The sequence below is a fragment of the Channa argus genome, chromosome 11 (genome assembly GCF_033026475.1).
Source record: "Channa argus isolate prfri chromosome 11, Channa argus male v1.0, whole genome shotgun sequence".
Taxonomy (NCBI): Eukaryota; Metazoa; Chordata; class Actinopteri; order Anabantiformes; family Channidae; genus Channa; species Channa argus.
The window spans coordinates 25,296,384-25,315,466 of record NC_090207.1 but is presented as its reverse complement, the minus strand read 5'-3'; the positions used below and the strand labels follow the sequence as shown (position 1 = coordinate 25,315,466).

General features: G+C 38.9%; 3 protein-coding genes across 9 annotated transcripts; all 3 read right to left on the bottom strand.

The window, feature by feature from the left end:
- Positions 1–900: 900 nt before the first annotated feature.
- Positions 901–7,480, bottom strand: ankrd34bb (ankyrin repeat domain 34Bb). The gene is made up of 3 exons (XM_067520536.1): positions 6,119–7,480; positions 2,489–2,750; positions 901–2,398 (listed from the first exon to the last, which is right to left on the bottom strand). Exons 2-3 carry the CDS (start codon positions 2,689–2,691, stop codon positions 901–903), a joined length of 1,701 nt encoding a protein of 566 aa, XP_067376637.1. The 5' UTR covers positions 2,692–2,750; positions 6,119–7,480.
- Positions 7,481–7,629: 149 nt separating this feature from the next.
- Positions 7,630–10,689, bottom strand: dhfr (dihydrofolate reductase). Of its 2 annotated transcripts, none has more exons than XM_067520545.1 (6): positions 10,527–10,689; positions 9,965–10,014; positions 9,565–9,670; positions 9,193–9,316; positions 8,792–8,907; positions 7,630–7,773 (listed from the first exon to the last, which is right to left on the bottom strand). In XM_067520545.1, the coding sequence occupies exons 1-6, from the start codon at positions 10,616–10,618 to the stop codon at positions 7,692–7,694; spliced, it is 570 nt and encodes a 189-aa protein (XP_067376646.1). In that variant the 5' UTR covers positions 10,619–10,689; the 3' UTR covers positions 7,630–7,691. The 2 variants fall into 2 exon arrangements, with proteins under 2 accessions (XP_067376646.1, XP_067376647.1); XM_067520546.1 differs by having other exon boundaries at positions 10,558–10,646.
- Positions 10,690–10,944: 255 nt separating this feature from the next.
- On the bottom strand, positions 10,945–18,134 carry gtf2h2 (general transcription factor IIH, polypeptide 2). 6 transcript variants are annotated; one of them, XM_067520541.1, is made up of 15 exons: positions 18,094–18,134; positions 17,388–17,475; positions 17,013–17,090; positions 16,727–16,763; positions 16,567–16,653; positions 16,425–16,475; positions 15,140–15,194; positions 14,757–14,862; positions 14,587–14,677; positions 14,300–14,495; positions 13,417–13,480; positions 13,025–13,128; positions 12,693–12,795; positions 12,563–12,602; positions 10,945–11,412 (listed from the first exon to the last, which is right to left on the bottom strand). In XM_067520541.1, exons 2-15 carry the CDS (start codon positions 17,441–17,443, stop codon positions 11,302–11,304), a joined length of 1,179 nt encoding a protein of 392 aa, XP_067376642.1. In that variant the 5' UTR covers positions 17,444–17,475; positions 18,094–18,134; the 3' UTR covers positions 10,945–11,301. The 6 variants fall into 6 exon arrangements, with proteins under 6 accessions (XP_067376642.1, XP_067376639.1, XP_067376640.1 ...); XM_067520538.1 differs by having other exon boundaries at positions 17,388–17,486; positions 18,094–18,118; XM_067520539.1 differs by lacking the exon at positions 18,094–18,134 and adding an exon at positions 17,925–18,087.
- Between the last annotated feature and the right edge of the window lie 949 nt (positions 18,135–19,083).

The following is a 19,083-nucleotide window of genomic DNA, read 5'->3' as shown; positions in this document are numbered from 1 at the left end:
ATACATGATATTCTGGTATAATATTCTAGTGAAATCACAACAGGAATTGAGAATTAAACGAACTGTACATTTGCTGTAAAAGTGTTAAACATATCAGTAATATTATTTGAGCCTGAAAAAACTAGTTAATGATGTTATTCTCCGAAGGTGAAATGATGAGGATGAAGTCCAGAAAAACTTTTGCCACATCGAACTGCAGGCTTCACAACCTTATACAAAGCCACCCAGATATTTGGTGCAAACAAGGTTTATTCAGAAACAGAGAGTGCAATATAATACAGTTTAATAAAGACCACTAGAGGCTGAGTGTGCCACTTAAGTGTTGCCACTAGCAACTTGGTACATGGGGATAAGAGTATCCGAGGAGTTTTATGTTTTCAAGGATGTAGATTTACAAATTGCCAATTTAGATGAAACCATTTTTGAGAAGAGTAAGCTCTCACATCACAAAGAGACCAAACTGGAGAAAGATCTGTGAGGAGTGGGCTGCTGTGTTTCCTCAGTGTGCAGTTTATGTCGACAGATGCCAGTTTTCATCCCCAGCAGTGATATACAGGACTCCTAACCTTGAAAGCATATTTAGTCCTCTTTAACATTAGATCATTTTTAGAATAAGGAAAATTAACAAATGCAGCCAAATATGAAGCAGCATTAATCCTCAGAATGTCCATTAAAAACTCTTTTAAGGCCAAATTTGCCAAACTGGATTGACAACATGTTGATTAGAAAAGTGCTGTTGTGAGACATTTATAATTTTCTCGGGTAATTAAAAATCAAACTTTCACACTGCTCTACACGACCTGGCATTAGTCAATGTACCAGGTATATAGTACAGTGTCCACCAGCGTCATACGGGTGAAAGCATATTCATTTTTCACTTCAGACACGCAACATTTTATTCTAGTGGCCAAGCGTTTCCTCAAAGTTGAACAGGTGTTTAATCTGCTCGCTCTGCATTGAGTGGCGTCGCCACAGCATTTTCTTTGCTTTTAGATCCCTAGGAAAAACAGGTGCACAGGGTAGAATCGGCTTTGACCCTGAAAGAGCAACATTCAGTGTCTTACTACTTCCACTCAAAGTGTAGGTAGATCTAGAGTTGACCCCAATGTCTGGTATAGGCGCATGGGGATTCAGAGGAGGGAGGTACCCAGGGCGAGTGTGGGCAATGTGGTCCAGAAGAAGGGCACCTGAGCCCCTTTGCTCAGGCCCCGCTGTGCCTCGTTTCTGGACAGAGCTCTCCAAGGACTCCCTCGATCCTGAAAGAGTGGATGACCTGCTGTTGACCAGTTTGTGTCTTTCTGGTCCCATTCCAGCTCCGCCGTCATTTTTGAAGCTATTGTCTCGGCTGCCAAACTGCGGCAACTGAGAGTCTGAGCTGTAGTGGTCAATGCCAATGTTCCGCCGATGGACCACATTTTGCAAACTGGAAACATTCAGTTGACTAAGACAGTCAGAGGAGTCTTCATCCAAGGGAGTGGATTCATTGGGAAAAGGGAGACTGTCTTGATGCAAGTTTGGGTGGGATGCAAAATGCAGTGAACTTGCAGCACTATCATATGACATCTTTCTCCCAAAGCTTTTTCTTCCACCTCCTCCCCTATTCTCATTTCCTGACATGTTATTTAATGCTCTTAGAAGCCCAGATGCGTCTTTCACATCGATACTGTGGTGCCGTGATACAGCTTGGTGTCTTCCGTGAATGGCAAGGCTATTGACTCTGAAGGACATCTCCTCCTCAGGTGTAATTTCCGCTGGCTCCTCTGTCAGAGAAGAGGCCTGACTCTGCTGGAGCAGCAGTGAGGGACTTTTGGCCCATTGCTCTGAGTAAAGCCTGTGGAGATTAAGTCGCTTGTCTACACCAGGAACACATAAAGGATTAGGACGTTGGACTGGAGAATCTGGTCGAGAGGTTAGTAGGCCAGGTCCCGATCCTAAACACTTGGGATCTCTGAGGCCAACGAGGGGACTACCAGGTTGAGGAGAAGCACTTGCTGAGGAGCCCTGTGGCGGAGTTCGTGGCAGGACCTCGGATGCAGACATGTAACAAGACATTGGGGTGTGATGCAAACGCTCTTCAAGGTCAGGAGGCGGTGGGACATTGAGGTACTGCTTTGTTACCTGGTGGCCAGATGGCAACTTGTTGGTGGTGATAATGATAACCTCCTTACCTTTTTCTTTACAGGCATCCAGGAGGACTTTGAGGACGTCCCTGTTGCCTGAATTGACTGCATATACCAGTGCGGACAACCCTGCGTGATCCTCCAGAGTGGGATCAGCTCCACTGCCCAGAAGTAGCGAAAGAACTTCAGCTCCAGCTTGTTGGAGGCATGCATGCATCAGAGCAGTTTTCCCCAGCTTGTCTTGGATGTTTGGATCCGCACCATTTTCCAGAAGATACCTATCGGGAATAACAATCCCATTTATCATGCCAGATAGTAAATCTCCACAACAATACTCAGTAACAATCATATATCCTGATGGGACATACCAAACCATCTTGTGTTTGGGTACGCTCTGGGAATCTATATAGTGTGTCCTGCAGGCCACCATAAGCGGTGTCTCTCCATTTTCATTGCTCTCATTTATGTAGGCACCTCCTTCCAGGAGCAGCCGAGTCAGACGCAGACGACACAAATAGACGGCCTTTAGCAGAGAACTGCCATCCGTTCGAATTTCCAATGACTCATCCATTGCAAGAAACTGGTCAAAGATTGTCACTTGTTTGCCCAAAGGTGCACACAGTCAAGTGCCTGCAATAGAGGAAAAAGAACACTAAGCTCTCGGGTGTAGTGTGTCCATCAGAGTGTTTGGTGCCTTTAAAGTGTGGGTCAAATACATAAGAGCATGTGATGAATTTGTTTGTTTTTATTTTTAAGCTGTGAGGCTACGAGGAGCACATCTCAGAAAAGCAACACGGTGGATCCAATAGACACACATGCTCACTTTAGTTTGTAATTTGCTCATTAATTTAAATGTGAATGTGAGTAGTTTGTCTATGTATGTCAGTCCTGTGACTACTAGTAGGGTGCACTGCTCCTCTCATCCAATGTATGCTGCAATCAGCTCCAGCCCACACCTGACCCTGAACAGGGTAAGCTGGATGGGAAATGGATGGATAGTGTCCATAGCAACAACATTAGATTATCAAAGTAGGTGACTGTAGCATAGTCTCAGCAAAGAAATATTGTTAGTATCTGAGAAAGTTTATAGTGCCCTTAAATGAATCCAAACTCCTGGCTTTCTGAGAAATATGCCAATGTAAATATACACAACTTCTAGTTGGAGAGTAAAATACAGACAAATACGTATTTTAAAACCAAATATTCTGTCAAGTGGTTGGGGTTGGGGTTAGGCTCTTCTTAGGACCACTGTTAACCTTTGCGGTCGGAATTTTTATGTTTCTAGCTGGATGTAACCGCTACGCAGTGTTTGTGAAGCAGCAGCTCTCTGGCCTTGTGTTAGATTCTCAGATTAAATTCTGGGCATGATGACGCACGCACACACACACACACACACACACACACACACACACACTTATGTTTGTGGAGTATTTCAAGGCTAACTTGGATAGCCTACGTGCCAACGTGAAAATTATGTCTATAACAATAATAGATGAGTTAAGTTAAACATGCCAACAGTGATGAAATGCAGACCGTTAAAGAGCATCATTCTGAAAGAAATATTCTTTCAGCTTCACACATAATAACACACTGGGTCTCACTCAATAAGATTTTTGTTCAGAATTTCTTTGGCTTTTCTCTGAAAGGTTTGTTCATATGCGTGTTCCAAGGTCAGGGTCGAGGGGGGGGGGGCGGAGCATTATCCTACCGCAGCTGTCACTGGCCGAGAGGTGGGGTTGCACCCTGGACAGGTCACCTGTCTATCGTAGGGCCAACACAGAGAGACATACCCACACTAGCACAGCGTGAACGTGAAAACTCCACACACATAGGCTGCGGCCAGCAAGTAGAAAGCAAATCTGGGACGTTGTAGCCGTGAGACCACAGCACTAACCACTGTCACAAATAAAAGGGAATTAAAGGCTGCGTGAAATTAGGAACTAAAACCATCTTTTAAAGTTATTATTGGAAGAGGTCAAGGAGATGACAATCACGGAGGTATTAAAGTAGAGAATATTCCAATAACAATAGGTGATGTTATACTGTCAGGAGGAGGAAATGGATCTGAATGAAGAACCTGAGGCAGCGACAGGACCGAGACAAGTTTCCCTCTTTCCCCTGCGCTTAACGACTGAAATGTAGAAGCTGTTGTTTGCCTCTTGCCTGCCCACCTCCCTACAAAAGCACATCACACAAGACTTTTATAAGGATTTTGCTTTCTGTGAGGTTGACAACTTTTGTAACACTGACCAATAGGAGCACAACTGTAATTTCAATGAGTCTGTCTATATTGTATGTGACTATTATCAGAAGCATATACTTAATTAATATAATAAATAATTTGCATATAATTCATTTGCTTATTACTTTCTTGTTATTACTCACAGATTAATTTGCAATCAGCCTTTTACATTTGTTGCAGGTTGAGGTGGAGCTATTTTTTTTTTTAAATCATTTGTTATATGACTGCAAGTAATTGATTATTTTATGAATGATTGATTTACTGGTTATTCCCACAATGAGTTGTTTGATTTATTTCTTTGTAAAAAGGAAATTGTGAGTTCACCGTGACACCTTCACAATGTTTGTTTTGTCCAACCAACAGTCCAAACCTCAAAAGTATTTAAAAAATAATTTTATTAAAAATGTAATTTCAGCAAATCCTTACTTTTCAGAAGTTGGATGATGTTTCTTTAATAAAAAGTTACTTCTACAAACACTAAAGAAAAACTAAATACATTTTCCTGATAGAAAAATATGTTATCATCTCTACTTGTATTTGCGGTGGGCCCTGGTGGATCAGTGATATAGCATTGCAGAAGGCCGCTGGCTCGAATTCCACCCGACCAGGTGTGGCCCCCAGCTCGGATAAAATGGGAGGGCTGTGGCACGAAGGGCATCTGGCGTAAAAACCCATGAAGAATCAATGTGCAGAACACATTCGGCTGTGGAGACCACTAAGGGGACAAGCTGAAAGCCATTGATCTTTGAATTGTATTTACCGCCGGGTAGTTAATATTTTCAAAACCTAATATCTTAATTTGTTAAGTGACTAGTGGATTTCCCTTTAATTTTTATAGTTAAAAAGTGAAGAATGGTAAGAAAATCTCGACACACCTTTACATCAACAGCTTTACCATATCACAAAGAATGATTTGTTTTTACCTTTACCTTTAATTTTTAATTGCAATAACTCAAGATTAATGTACAGATTCTCCTCTGCAATGTAGTTAAATAGAAGTTTCAAGTGTCTTAAAATGTAAAGTCTGATGAAAAATTCTAAAGATTCTTTGAAATTGTCCAGTGCTTGAGCAAAAGTATGTAGTTACTTTCAAGCAATGGAACTTAGTAACTGTTCATTTAGAAGCAAAATCCTGTTACATATTGGGGGCTTAAAGTTCGATAAGCACCACTGCAGATGGACTAATGTACAACGCTGCAGTGTGGGGAGGGGGATACAATGTATGTGTGAGGAGCAGGAGGTTTTAACCTCTGTTAGCAGCCTTCTTTGCTGGGTGACATTCAAACCCCCATCTGCACATATTGCGCTTGAGGGGGTCAGAGCTGCCCTTCAACCAGCGCCAGCACAGACAGAATAGCTAATGACAAAGGCAGCAAGAGAAAATGTCATGGCTTAACATTTTATCTCTCCGTATGTGAAGACCAGACATGTCCACACTCCATTTGGACGATTGAAACAATATATAAAACTATATCACTATATAAAAATTTCCCAAATCATGTTCACTTTTGATAAAGCAGAAACTTTTAAACATCGTGTACTGTATTACTTTACTGCATAAGTAAATAATCAACAAGTAGCACAAGACACTGTAAGAAATAAGACATACTAATGTATTATTGAATTGTCGTCATCCTCACTCGACTTGCTTTCAGAAAATATTTCTACCGTTAATGGTTATCAATTCCTTCCTTTCCAAATTAAAGACATTTTGCAAATGAGACTAATGTATTTTTAACTCTGTGCAGAAACTTACCTGATTGTTTCTCATTTTGTACTGTTGCAACTGTTCAAAGTGCGGGTCCCCCTTCAGTTGACAGGTCACTGTCAGAGCACAGGCTAAGGAGAAACCCGTGAGGAGAGCAGACATCCGTGCAGGGTAGTGACTGATAAAAGGAGGGAGTGAAGTCTAATAAACGTCAGATGAGAGAAAAAGCCGGCCTATGGCAACTGAGAAGCAGGAAGCATGCAGCCAATGACTGCACATCCTATTATGAGCAGCTCCAGCACACACACACTGGTCTTTGGTAGAGCTAGATTTGCGCAGGTACGACTAATTTCTTTTCACCTTCAGGTATTCAGACGCTTTATGTGTGTTGATGACAACACTGCCGCCAACGTCAGAAGAAAGTCCAAGGCCGCAGAGCATTTATTTTGGTGAAGACTGCACAACTGAGGTGCTTCATAAACACACACAATGTAGCAAATTACCACGATATTGCATTTACAAGTCAACGATGGAGACAAACTGAATGCATGTTTGACAGAGAAGAATAGAGTTGTAATAGCTAAGAACACGAACACGTCTGCTATTATAGCAGCAGCTTTCCCAAAGGGCACAACCACACTGGTGTCCTTGGCCAGAGTGTGAAAATCTGTCATTATGATGAAGCTCAAATGTTCTGTTAGGGTGTTTGTTTGTCGTTTCCTTTATACTGTTCTACAGAGAAGAGATGTTATATGGCTGTTCATACTACAATGTGATACTCACTTGTACTGACTGTTTACAGCATCTAATGGAGATAAAAAGTACAGCTTGGAGGTGTGTTTTGTACAGTGTTCACGTTTTCTGCTACTTCATACTTTGACTTCTCTAGATTTCATTTATTTGAGAATTATCGCTACAGTTTAGTCAGAAAAATAAATCTAGTAAAGTATCATCATTACACTTTATTGATCCCCAGTCTGAAATTCACAATCTACCCAGCAGTAAGTAAATGTATTCACAAAATTATTAAAGATTCACAATTGTCATTGTGATAATCAAAAAATGTTATCAGCTGCAATAGGAACACATTCATGAATCAATAAAATCCACTAAAATCATATTCACTGATGTGAAATGAGCCATTCAGCATAAAGGGTGTTTCATGTTGGTACTTTAAATATGTCCTGAGTTAATACTTTTAAGTAACATTTTGAATGCAATACTTACTCGTGGTATTTCCTCACACTGGTAATGATACCCTCAAACAACAAATGGTCCGTGGTACCACCTCCACTGTTGGTTACCAATAGTAACCAAAAGTAACCAACAGTGGAGGTGGTAGCAGGAACTTTGATTAATAGTTTAATTAAAGACATCTCATATCTAATTGGCTTTATTCTTCTTGTGCATGAGTAAAAAGTACCCATTGTAATTCATTATGATTCTAGTGATACTGACCTGGGGTGTAGCCTCTTTATGTTGAGAATAACATGAAGTGGCTACACCCACATATCCGCTACCACACGCATGACCAACCACAAATAACTATACTGCAGCAATCTGAAATAAGACTTTATTTCAATTAAGTAAAACTTTAATAATATATTTACTTTTGTCCTCTTCAATGTTCCACGGTCTCATAGACTTCAAACTTATACTGGATACCATTCTCTTCCTGCAGCCCCTGTGGCACTCCTGGAAACCTTTTGAAGAAACAGTACTTCTTTATTAATCTGAGATACACTTGAATATTAACATTTATAGGCAGTTTTGGGACCAGATGTATAAACAATGCATATGCAGATATCAATTCTCACACATCAACTGGTATGTATAAACACAGTGCATCCTTCAGACCAGGCGTTTTATAGATGCAGCGAGAAGGACATGATCAGGAGATTTATAGATTTATGCCCATAATAATAATAATAATAATAATAATAATAATAATAATAATAATAATATTAAAAAAATCATTCAGATGTTTAATTGTGTGATCACAATGACAATACTATGGTATTTTTTAGTGTGATAATAAAGTGTGATAAGTCAATGATTCAAAAGCTGTTACAGTGTGGGAACAGCTTCTCTGCTGTTGCTGGTGAACTCTGACAATGCAAAAAATATAAAATTATTAGAATAAATAAATAAATAAAACAAAATATAAAACTTTGCTTGTTGTTGCCATCTGTTCTACATTGACTACACATGATTTCTTTTTCCATTCAATGAAGCAATTATGCTTGTGGAATCACTTTCACAATTATCCAGATTTATAAAACACAACCAGCAGTACATGTATGCATCTTCATAAATCTGACAAATAGAACAAATACTTCCGTCTTTGTGTGTACACACAATTTCTTTTTATAAACCTACACAGCTGTTTATCCATCTGGTCCCTGCTCAAAAATGTCAAGTTCCTCATTTCAGCAGTGAACAGCTGTATTACACCCAGACAAACATAGAGGGAAGTGAAGTTAGGGAAGTGATTTTTTTACATGTGTTTTTAAAGCTGGTGAGCAAATTTAGTTTAGGAGGTTTTAGTGAATGGGCTTTAAGGGACCATGCTAGTTTATTACAACTGTTGATTCAGTTTCAAAGCTGTCCAAGATCACAGCAATCTTGGTGAGCACAATGTTATCTGAACAATGCAAAGACAACACTACTAATTAAAACTCTAGCTGTAATAAAAAGGATGTTAATGTGTATTGAACTCACTCTGGCAGTAGGTGATATTTTTCTGGGCTGATTTCAGGTAAAAATGTGTCACACTCAAACTGCTTCAGGATTCGTGTGACAAACAGTCTCCTGGGTCCTGGGGTCTCCATCATCTCCTGGGTAGCCCAGAGCAACCAAGAGAAAAATAAGAAAGAGAATGATGGTGTTCAGGTGGAGAAGCGTGTGTAGTTTTAAAAATAAACATGGAGCATTTCTCATTCAGATACTCAAGCCTACTGGACAGTTTTTGCAGCAGTTCTACCAAGACTCAAAATAATAAAAAGTACAATTTAAAGAACAAGTAACCCTAATGAGACATAAATCAAATTCTCCAAATCACCACAAATGTTTTAAAGTTTTCATAGCTAGTGTTTCTCCAGGCTGCTCTCTTCGTGCAGTACCTTGTAAAGAGAGCTGCCTCCTATAACCCAGACTTGGTCAGCCTGGTCTGCCAGCTCCATGTCAACAAGCCTCAGGGCTGAGCTGAAGTCTGTAGCAAGGTAATGTGCTCCTGCAGGGGGTGCTCTGGAGGAATATTAGCAGTAGCGTTAGCTGTAAGCATTGAGCAATACATGATGCAAAAAAAGTTTAGCAACAATAAAAGTTCCAATCCTGCCAATTGCCCATTGTAGTTACTAGATTAAAGAGCAATTTCAAAAATATTTAGAGCGCTTTGTGGAGTCACCCTGTGCAAGCTGCAGTGTGTATATACAGTTAAACATTTGATCTGTGCTCACTGTTGTGTAGTAATATTAAATACAAGCGACACGTACTTGCACTCTCGGCTGAGAACGATGTTAATTCTGCCGTTCAGAGGTCTGTTCTTCTCTGGGATGGAAAACCATGTCTTCCTGCCCATGATCACCACATTCTGCTTCCCTGCAGAACAGCAAGATTTGAACTCTCCTTGATGTGCAGGCAGCTCTAACACATTTATAAGTTCATCTGTGCAAGGCTCCCGGATGCTAACAGATATAATAATAGTGTCAATAATAGTGTACTCGACAGTTCCACTACTTTCAGTGACTTATAAAAGGGTGTAGAGGTAAAAAGACATTCAGCTCACTAAACACACACAAAAAAACAATGCTACTACAACTCTGAAAAGATATTACCACATTTTTATTAGCCAAAAAAAAAACAAAAACAAAAACAAGTTGAACTTAAAATTACCTTTTACAGATGTAGTTACTGTCATCTTTCGGAAGTGTTTGAATTCGTTACTAGAAAAGAAGAACAAATAATAATTCAATTGTACACCAGTTTATACATAGACAGATCACTGCTGGGTCTTTGTTCTCATCCAGCCATTGCATTATTTCATTCAATTTAAAGTATTTTTTTTTTAATTGTTAAAGTTTGTAGGTATCAAAAACTTATTACCTAATGGTTTCCATTTTCAAAATTAAATCGTCTAATCAGAAAAACGCACCCAACAATTAATGATTTTATTTTGTTTTTCTTCCTCTTTAAACCTACGCATGCGCAGAGCTTAACGCTTCTCACATTCATTTGCAAAACTATCAAACATGAGCTTCATGAAAATTTGGATTTGTAAGGAAGATAAACTTTTACTATCAGTTCACCGGTGCTGACAGACCTATTGGTAGTAATGACAATGCATAACAGAATAAATTGCAGTGTGTGATATTTACTTTTAAGCAAAACGTTAGCAACCTAAAGTTTAAAAGTCCTGTTGCTACGCTGCACCAAACCTTCTGTTAAGGGGACATACTTGAGTCTAACAGGATGCCATGGCAGGTTACCATTTTTCCCGATTCCCAGGTCAGGACACACCGCCACAATACCGTTCAAAAAGCGCGACATGTTCAGTGGCCAGGACTATGAACGATGAACTGTTATTGTCACTTCCCGCCACCAGTGTGTTACCGGAACACCGGAAATGGCGGTTTCTTCTTCTACGGATTTGACAGTCGGGTCGTTACGTCACTGCCACCTATGGGAGGGAGGGTCAAGTGGTGGAATACCCCTTTCTCTGCTCTGGTTTCCTGTCTCTCTCTCTATACTGTCAGGGGTCAAATACTAGCAGCCAGCTTCATCTAACTTCATCCAAGTATAACATAGTAAACGCCGGAGTTTGGATACAGAAGAGGAAAATGTGGGTAGTTGGAAGCCGATTGGAAATGATTCGAATATTCACACTGGTATAAAACGTGTTTTATTGGCACAATTGTCATGTCACAATCAATACTGTAGTACAAAATTATAAACAACACACTACAACACTATTCCTGGTAAAAGTGGTTCAAATGCAGTATTCACAGCAGAAAGCAACAGCAGCACACATTACTTTCAGCAAGAACACAACTGCCCCCGCAATGTAAACATTTGAATCTCTTTAACTTCTTTCAACTAGGATCATTTGGATGGTTCAAAGTCATTTTGTGTGCATCATACAATGGATATAGGAAAGTTATAAGGGTTTAATATAAACCCCACATACATGACCCATGAGTTCGTTCCAGTCTCTGTATGAGAGCGGGGCAACTTCAGGGCATGCTCTGGATGTGGATACAGCAGGGGCAGCAGTGGAGAATATCGTGGATGAAGATGTCACACTCCACACAGAACACACTGTGACATGATGTACAGGTAAATGCCTGCAAACACAGACAGAAAGGAAGACGAAGGAAAATAGTGGACAGAGGGATAGATACTGCAATTAAAAAGTACAACTTTTACATTTAATACATTACTTACAGTTTTTTTTTTATTGTTTTCATGTGAGTTCTTCTCTGTAAAAGGAGCTATATAAATAATCTTTATTGACTTACTTACTTAAATCTAAATCGCACATATTTTTTAAATAAATGAATGTAAGGCAAAAACTGTGAACCACGACAGCTTGGATTCATATACCCAGGGAGCAGCAAATAATAATTATACTATTTGTGTGATGACTTTCCTTCTCAAAGCTAAAAATAAATTACTTTCAATTTTTTAAAATAATTTTATATTTTTTGCATCGTCAAAGTTCTCCAGCAACAGTAGAGAAGCTGTTCCCAAACTGTAACAGCCAATTATTGGTTGTTATAGGCTTTTACCAGCTCAATAGTTCAGGGCCTCTTTTGTCATATTTTGTGCCTTATAACACACCAGTGGGTGAAAGACCTTGACTGCAGGTAGGTCAGTTCAGCACCTGGACTCTTACTATTGAGCCGTGGACTGGTAATGTGTCCATAATAGGTGGATTTTTATTTATATTATGAACCACAGACAATTCTTTGCAATTTTACATTGGGAAATATTACAGCATTAAATATTAATTTTTTTCACAGACTGATGAACCTCACCCCATTCTTACCTTTTCTTCTGAAAGACTCAGCTTCTCTAGGAATCTCAATACCCAATCATGATACAAACCTGTTACCAATAAACTTCATTAGTTGGGAGATGTTCCACAGTATGTTTCCAATCGATTATTGCCCCTGTACCAAACTTTTGAAACATGTGGCTGCCATCAAATTGACAATTAGCAAATATTTTTCAAAAAAACCCAAAGTGGTTTAGTTTAAGCATTTCATATGTTGTCTTCATATGTAGTGTTTAAACTGAAATATAGTTTTCAAATGATTTACAAATTGTTGCATTCATCATGAATACAACCATTTGCATTATTTAATAATAATCTAACCCCCTGTACCTAAGTTAACTGAACTTCATGTGTAATCATGGAGAAGTGTCTTTTTAAAGGAAAGAAAGTATTTTCTACCTGGAAGGCTTTTACAAATTCAGACATACTGTACTCACACTTTTGTCCTTCAGCTCCCCTTGACAAGCTTGACAGAACCTAAAACCAAATCACATCAGGTTTAGCCAGACAGTTAGCACAATATAATGTGTCAAGCTCCAAAACAGTGTATGAGTGTGTTTTAGCCACCTGTTTCCTTGGATCTCCTCAACAGGACTCTCTATAAAGGCTTGAAGGGGAAAGAGGTGATGGAAGGATCTGGCAAGATGTGGGGCTGACACAAGAGTCAGGCCTGGGATAACACACACACACTACAGTATATTACTTCTACTGGTTTGAACACACTGTGCAGCCACCACAATCAGTGTGAGTGCATGTGAAAAGCGCTTTGAAGAAAAGCGCTATATGTGGCCATTTACCATTTACAACTAAAGCAGCAAAAACAACTTAAAGTTTCAGTTTATTCACATCTTAAGCTACCACATCTAGGCACACAGACTGAAGCCTCAAATCAAACATACCACAGACTTTACATTCCACAGGAAGCTCTGTGTATTTGGCGTGACACTGTGGACAGAAGTATCCTCCCAGAGACAGACCTGGACCATTGCTGCTGTCCAGATGACTAGAAGAAGATAATAAACATCCAGTGCAAAGTCAATGCTAACAGTGCTGTGCCTGCACAGCATTCAAAGTAGAACAATGGTTTAGGCAATATTTTTCAGGATCTTGGTTTTAGGAATGAAGAAACATGTCACCTAGTGGAGTAGTATGTCTGGCTAATGTTTCTTAACAGATGATCACACCAGGCTGACAACTGACCAAACATGAGTATAAATGGTTCAGTATTGGTTTTAGTGTCTGTATCTTTATTGTGCAAGTTAAGATTACTCTTTAAATGTTTTGTACTTACGCCATACTGAATGAAGGCTTGGCATCCTGGTCGCTCAGAGAGGCAATGCTGTGCTGAGGAAAACCTGAGCAAAAGGGAGTAAAATTAAGTGTTATGCATATTAGTTTTTATTAGGTTTTTGATGCTTTGATGAAGAGAAAGAATGACCTTTATGAATATATTTTAAAGAAAGGAAAATAAACATTTCCCATATTTCTAGTGTTGGAGGCATTTTGGATAGGAACTAATGATAACAATAATGTCAAGTGTGTTGCTGCAAACCTTATTTTACAGCACTGCAGATTTGTTTAAAGGAAATATTTCAAATTTCAAACAATCCAATCTCCAGGGGGAGTAAAAGAAAGTTTCTTGAAAAAAGTAAAATATAGAATATGAGCAGCCTTATCATTTAAGACAAGGAGCTATGTTTAAATGGTAAATGGTAAATGCCCGTTGAACACGCTACTACCAGTGGGATTCGATATTTGGAACATTGCACATTAAAATTAAGATAGTTAAGATTTCGGCAGCAATGAAACAGCAAATTCAAAATGCATAAGAAGCTGCAAAATGTACTAATAAAGCAGATAAAAATAAAAGTCTCTCATTTGTTAGATGGCTGTCCTAATAAAGCTACATTACTAATGTTACTAGCAGGGGATTGATATGTGCCAGAAATTCTGTGAATATGGTTGCAGCTGTTGGTGAATATGCTTCTTGTCTAGTCTGCACTTAAGGCCAGTTTGTGATTGCGTGGTTTGTATGAATTGGTAGAAAGTTTTTCTACAGTAGAATTACACAATAAATTCACTTGGCTTTGTGTAGCCTACATATTTATATTTCAGGGTTTTTCAGGAGAAAAATGGAACATATTTTAAAGCACTTAAAGCGTCTGCATACTGACCCATGCGTATTAATGAGCATTCAGAAGAGGAGCTGGCTGGTGGAGGTTTGACATGCAGCATCAGCAGCTCTTTGAAGTGACTCTCATCTAGGATCACGTTGTACGCGCCGCCCGTCTCTCGGGTCAGCAGCGTACACACCCGCACCTCTGCTGACAGGCCAATCACTGACACCCGCATCTTCAGTGACTTCAGTGTCTGCCAGAGTAAGAACGACATCATACAGGTATATTTTAAGAGCATGAAATGCAGAGAAGAGATGTGCGGCCAAAAAGTGACAAGACTTCACCTTGATCAGCTCATAGATGTTCGCCGGGTCACATGTGGTGAGACTACTGAGGATAATCAGGATCTCGCGGCTCGTGTGTCCAGGCATGTGCCTTCATACAAAGGCACCAGCTAAGTCACATCCACTCATTTTACAGGACCCAAGAGAAAGTATAAATACTAAGAACCTACTTGAGAGTCTGTATTGCCAGGTTGAGAGAGTTGTACAGGGACGGCTCTCCTACACATACAGTGTCCACTGCTTTCTTCATAGCTGTAATGTGTTTCTTTGGATTTCCTGTCGGTCAAATAAGACAAGTAAATAAGTAGGAAATTATCTAACACTGGAGAGTGTGGAGTGGTTCTCACTGCTGTTTGAAAGGATGGAGACAAATGCTTTGACTATGAAATGTGAACAATGATAACATGTCGAAAAGGATAAAGTAAATACATTTTCACCAATCTCTGGAAAGTGAGCTCAAGAAGAAACAAATACACAGTTTACTGAAGATAAAAAAAAACAAGCATTACACGGAGGGATGGAGTCTACCAACAGCAGACCATGTGATCCTCACCTGTCAGCTCAGTCAGCTTCTCAGCCCTTTTGTTCTTAGTGGTGATAATGCCCACCTAAAAAAACACAACAACTGTTGTTAGGTAACAGTCTCTGGTATCTTGTGAAAGTACTTATAGTCCTTGTTTTTGCTGTCTAAACCCCTCACCCCAGTCGAACCTAATTTTCTGATTAGATCATATCATCATCAGGGGACATAAGTTGGTTAGGTTAAATAAGTACAGTAAAACTACTGTAATATTAATAACAGTGTTGGAGGCTTGCTTGTGTGATCCATATGCAACTAATTTTCACTTGTTCCAACAACTGCATTGTACAAAATGCCTAAAGTCAACTTGCATAACAATTTGTTTAGAAAAGTTTTCAAGCAATCATGTATTTAAGGTCAACACTCCCCCCAAAAAAGTCTACAAAATCCTAGAGCAAATGTGAAGTTGATGTTGCGCCATGTAGAAGTCGAACAAAGTTAAACAATTTAAACAACTTTTTACTCAAACAAAACCAAAGGTAAGAAGCTAACCCATTGTAACTGATGCCGGCTGAGCACATGCATAGTTACCACAACATAAAGTGATGTCATTCTCTATAAACACTAGTTTACATGGTTGACAATATGAAATAAAACTGATTGTACATTTATCTAAAAAACATCACATAAATACAAAAACATTGCATAACATCTGACACCTGTACGATATGCGGTTGGCTAAACACAAATGGCTGTCTAGTGGTTTAGTTAGTAAATCAGTAATTCAGCTGCACTGCTGATGCAATACACACACACACACACACATCCTTTATAACTACTGTATTGATCCTGTGGGAAAATTACACAGCAGACACGTTATGTGTAGGAACCTGCTCACAAGGACAATCAAGAGTCAGAGATCAAACCCCTAACCCGGTGATTAGTAGCCAACACATTCTCCCTTCTAAACCACATTTCAGTAGATGAATAGCTTGGAAGAAGATTACTTGCATCTGTAGAATAAACTTGGGCAACAAGTAATCATAATTTTAATTACTAATTCATTGCAGATTAACAGTGCATTCGTCTATTTTTTAACTTTATCAAAAAATGGAGTTCACAGAGGGTGACTATACAAGAAACCCACCAGTCAAGAACCCTACAATTTCTGTGCACTTACAACATAATACTACCATCATGACTTAGATCTTTTTTCTACAAAATAACTATAAACGTAGCAGAACTAGTGTGTTTTACAAAAGCTAAAGGTATTTCAATGTCAACAACAAGCACAGACTTCCTGACTGCGTGAACGTACCTGACTGATGGGGTTTTGGTCAAAATACTCATCGACAAAAGCTTCCATGAGCTGAAAAGGAAAGGAAAAAAAGGAGAAGTACCTTACAGATCATGCTCCCACATGGCTGCTGGATATAAGTGTGATGAGTCTGAGAGTTTACCTTTAAAGTACACGTGAGGCGGTTTGGCTTCAAGTCCTGGTCCTCCATACTTCTCGAACAGTCAATCACCACATAGAGGTGACGCATCTAGAGCGCGGGACATTGTTTAACATCTCGAAATTTTTTGTGTTTTAAACCTAGTGTTGTACAAATTGCTTACCATTCCAAGCCTCACTTGCTCATGGCTTGCTATCACCCTGTGAGGTAAACAAAACAGTAGGTGTCTGCAGGGACAATAAACTCTGGACCGAGCAGCAAGACTCTGAATAGAATAGCAGCTTCCCTAACACTGCATTACATTTTGCTTCAGGTATGACGGCAACAAAGGAGAACATATGAAGAAGTGTACACGCAATTAAGTAACTGCAGTAAGAGTTGAAAGAATAATTCATTAACGAAGTGATTCCCATGGGTTTATTTGCTGAACACTCAGCATGCACACACACCTTTTTCTTTTGGATTGGAACAGGAGTTCTTCCACTGTGGCTTTGAGTGAGCCAGATTCATCCTCTTTCAGCACCTCCCTGAAAAAGAATACATACTGAAATGGCTCATAAATATTTGGACAGTGACACTATGTCCACCATTTTGGTTCTGTGCACCGACATAATATAGATGTATAATAAAATAATTAAGATGTGCTTGAAGTGTAGACTGACAGTTTTTATTTGATAGCTTTGTCAAAAATACTATGTGAGCTGTAGCACTACTGTATGGGCCTGGCAAACCATTTTTATACAAAGTCTTCCGGTTTTAGTGGCTGCGAAATAACTGGACAAGATGCTGAGCTGTTTATGGTGAGCCTCTGTTAACAGTGTTACCATGTCCTCTCATAGCCCCCTTCCCAGCGTTTGGCTCTCTCAGGTTCTTCATCCATTATATATCTGACGACCAGAACTCTAACAACTGCTGGAAAAGAACGGGAAACACACAAATAGGCTACATGAGTCTTCTGCGCAGGGTGTCAAACCCGGACACCTATTTTCTTTCAATAAAACAATTTATCTGAACCTAATACTATGTATTAACTAATGTATTAATTTATATATACACACGCACACACAATAAGACTATGAAGATATAAAAAGTTGTGCTCTAAAGTGGGCAATGGAGACTAAAACACACTAAAACACAAGGTAATTCTTTAGCTGAATGAATGTTGAATGGAGTTTGTTGTGAACCTTTGACACACAGAAAACGCTGGTAGAGATTTAGCGTTACTATAACGAATATCTCATGTTAGAAGCCTTGTTCTTTGCTGACCTAACAATGAACCAGCAGCTGCAACATATTTCCATATACGTTTACATGTATCTGTCACTAACGTCAACCGCTAACTTTAGGTATGAACACAATACCTGGGAGGAAGTAGAAACGAGGGACAAATCGACACAATATAATCTAATGAAGTTCCTATGACCTAATATCAACGCGAAATATAAAAAACACAGGATATTGTGAAATTAAAATACATAAAAGCAAAGACGTAACCTAGTTCACTATCAGAATACAAACAATTGTACCTACAATAGCGCTGGGGCAACCGATTTTATTTTCCGGAAGGAAACACGCTCACTGTAAGTATGGTTCCGGCGTAGGACGGAAGGATGGACGCAGAACGGACTTTCGTTGAGCAGTAATTGTGCTGAGGGCATCATATGTCATCATAAAATATCATTTTTTCAAATAAACCTTATCACTAATGTGACTTAATCCTCTAACATGTGCATAAGGATGACTAATTGTTGAAAGAAGACGTGTCTTTAAATAAAATAATACATATAAAACTTGTTTTGTGCCTTAAATTCAACTCCATTTTATTTGCTAACTGGTAAAAGATTTGTTTGGATTCACTATCAATGTAGACAATGTAGACAATGTAGACTTAGTGTGACTGCAAAACAATCAACATTCTAAATTGTTATTTTAAACAAAGCAATATCTAATTAACCCTTTAACTTTCAAACTAAGAAATACATTTGCAAAAAAATATTTATTAGTGAAATTGTGTTGGTGCCTCTTCATATAGCAATATTTCAGGTTGTATTTGTCAGAATACCTAATGAGGAAGCAGACATGCAAGTTGACTTATTCTAGGCATGAATGGATTTCATTAAATGTTTTTTTTTTTCCATACAAAAACATCACAGAGATTAGAATAGATACTTTGAGTAGGTATGTGAGAGTCAAACTGAGTATTGCAAAAGGTGTATTTTGGAATCTCTTTATCAAAATTTCTACAGATTCATAAAATATAAATATTGAAGCTGTATGATGTTTTCTGAGCTACAATCCTTTGTTCAACTGAACTCAGTGGCTTCTGATAGCTCTAGCTCAAAAAGTATAAAAGCCACAGCTTAGATATTTACGCATATGAATCTGGATTCCTATGTGTTATGTGTTCACAAGTAGGTGAACATTTTGATATAATTGAGAATGAGAAATTAGCCTCGAGCTAGGTTTTTTAAACTGCCTCCTTACAGGGGCAACTCAACTGAGTGGCTCACCTGATTCTCT

Bases quoted from the DNA above. Each gene is read 5' to 3' on its own strand.
- ankrd34bb (XM_067520536.1), bottom strand. From the start codon at position 2,691: ATGGATGAGTCATTGGAAATTCGAACGGATGGCAGTTCTCTGCTAAAG. The intron at 2,399-2,488 runs GTATGTCCCATC...TATTCCCGATAG, and splicing joins CCCAAACACAAGATGGTTTG to GTATCTTCTGGAAAATGGTG.
- dhfr (XM_067520545.1), bottom strand. From the start codon at position 10,618: ATGTCGCGCTTTTTGAACGGTATTGTGGCGGTGTGTCCTGACCTGGGA. The intron at 9,671-9,964 runs GTAATTTTAAGT...GCTGTTCTGCAG, and splicing joins AGTAACTACATCTGTAAAAG to GGAAGCAGAATGTGGTGATC. The intron at 9,317-9,564 runs GTACGTGTCGCT...ATATTCCTCCAG, and splicing joins GTTCTCAGCCGAGAGTGCAA to AGCACCCCCTGCAGGAGCAC.
- gtf2h2 (XM_067520541.1), bottom strand. From the start codon at position 17,443: ATGGATGAAGAACCTGAGAGAGCCAAACGCTGGGAAGGGGGCTATGAG. The intron at 15,195-16,424 runs GTACGTTCACGC...GTGTTTTTTTAG, and splicing joins ACCAAAACCCCATCAGTCAG to GTGGGCATTATCACCACTAA. The intron at 11,413-12,562 runs GTGAGTACAGTA...CTGTGTTTGCAG, and splicing joins GGGAGCTGAAGGACAAAAGT to GCATTTACCTGTACATCATG.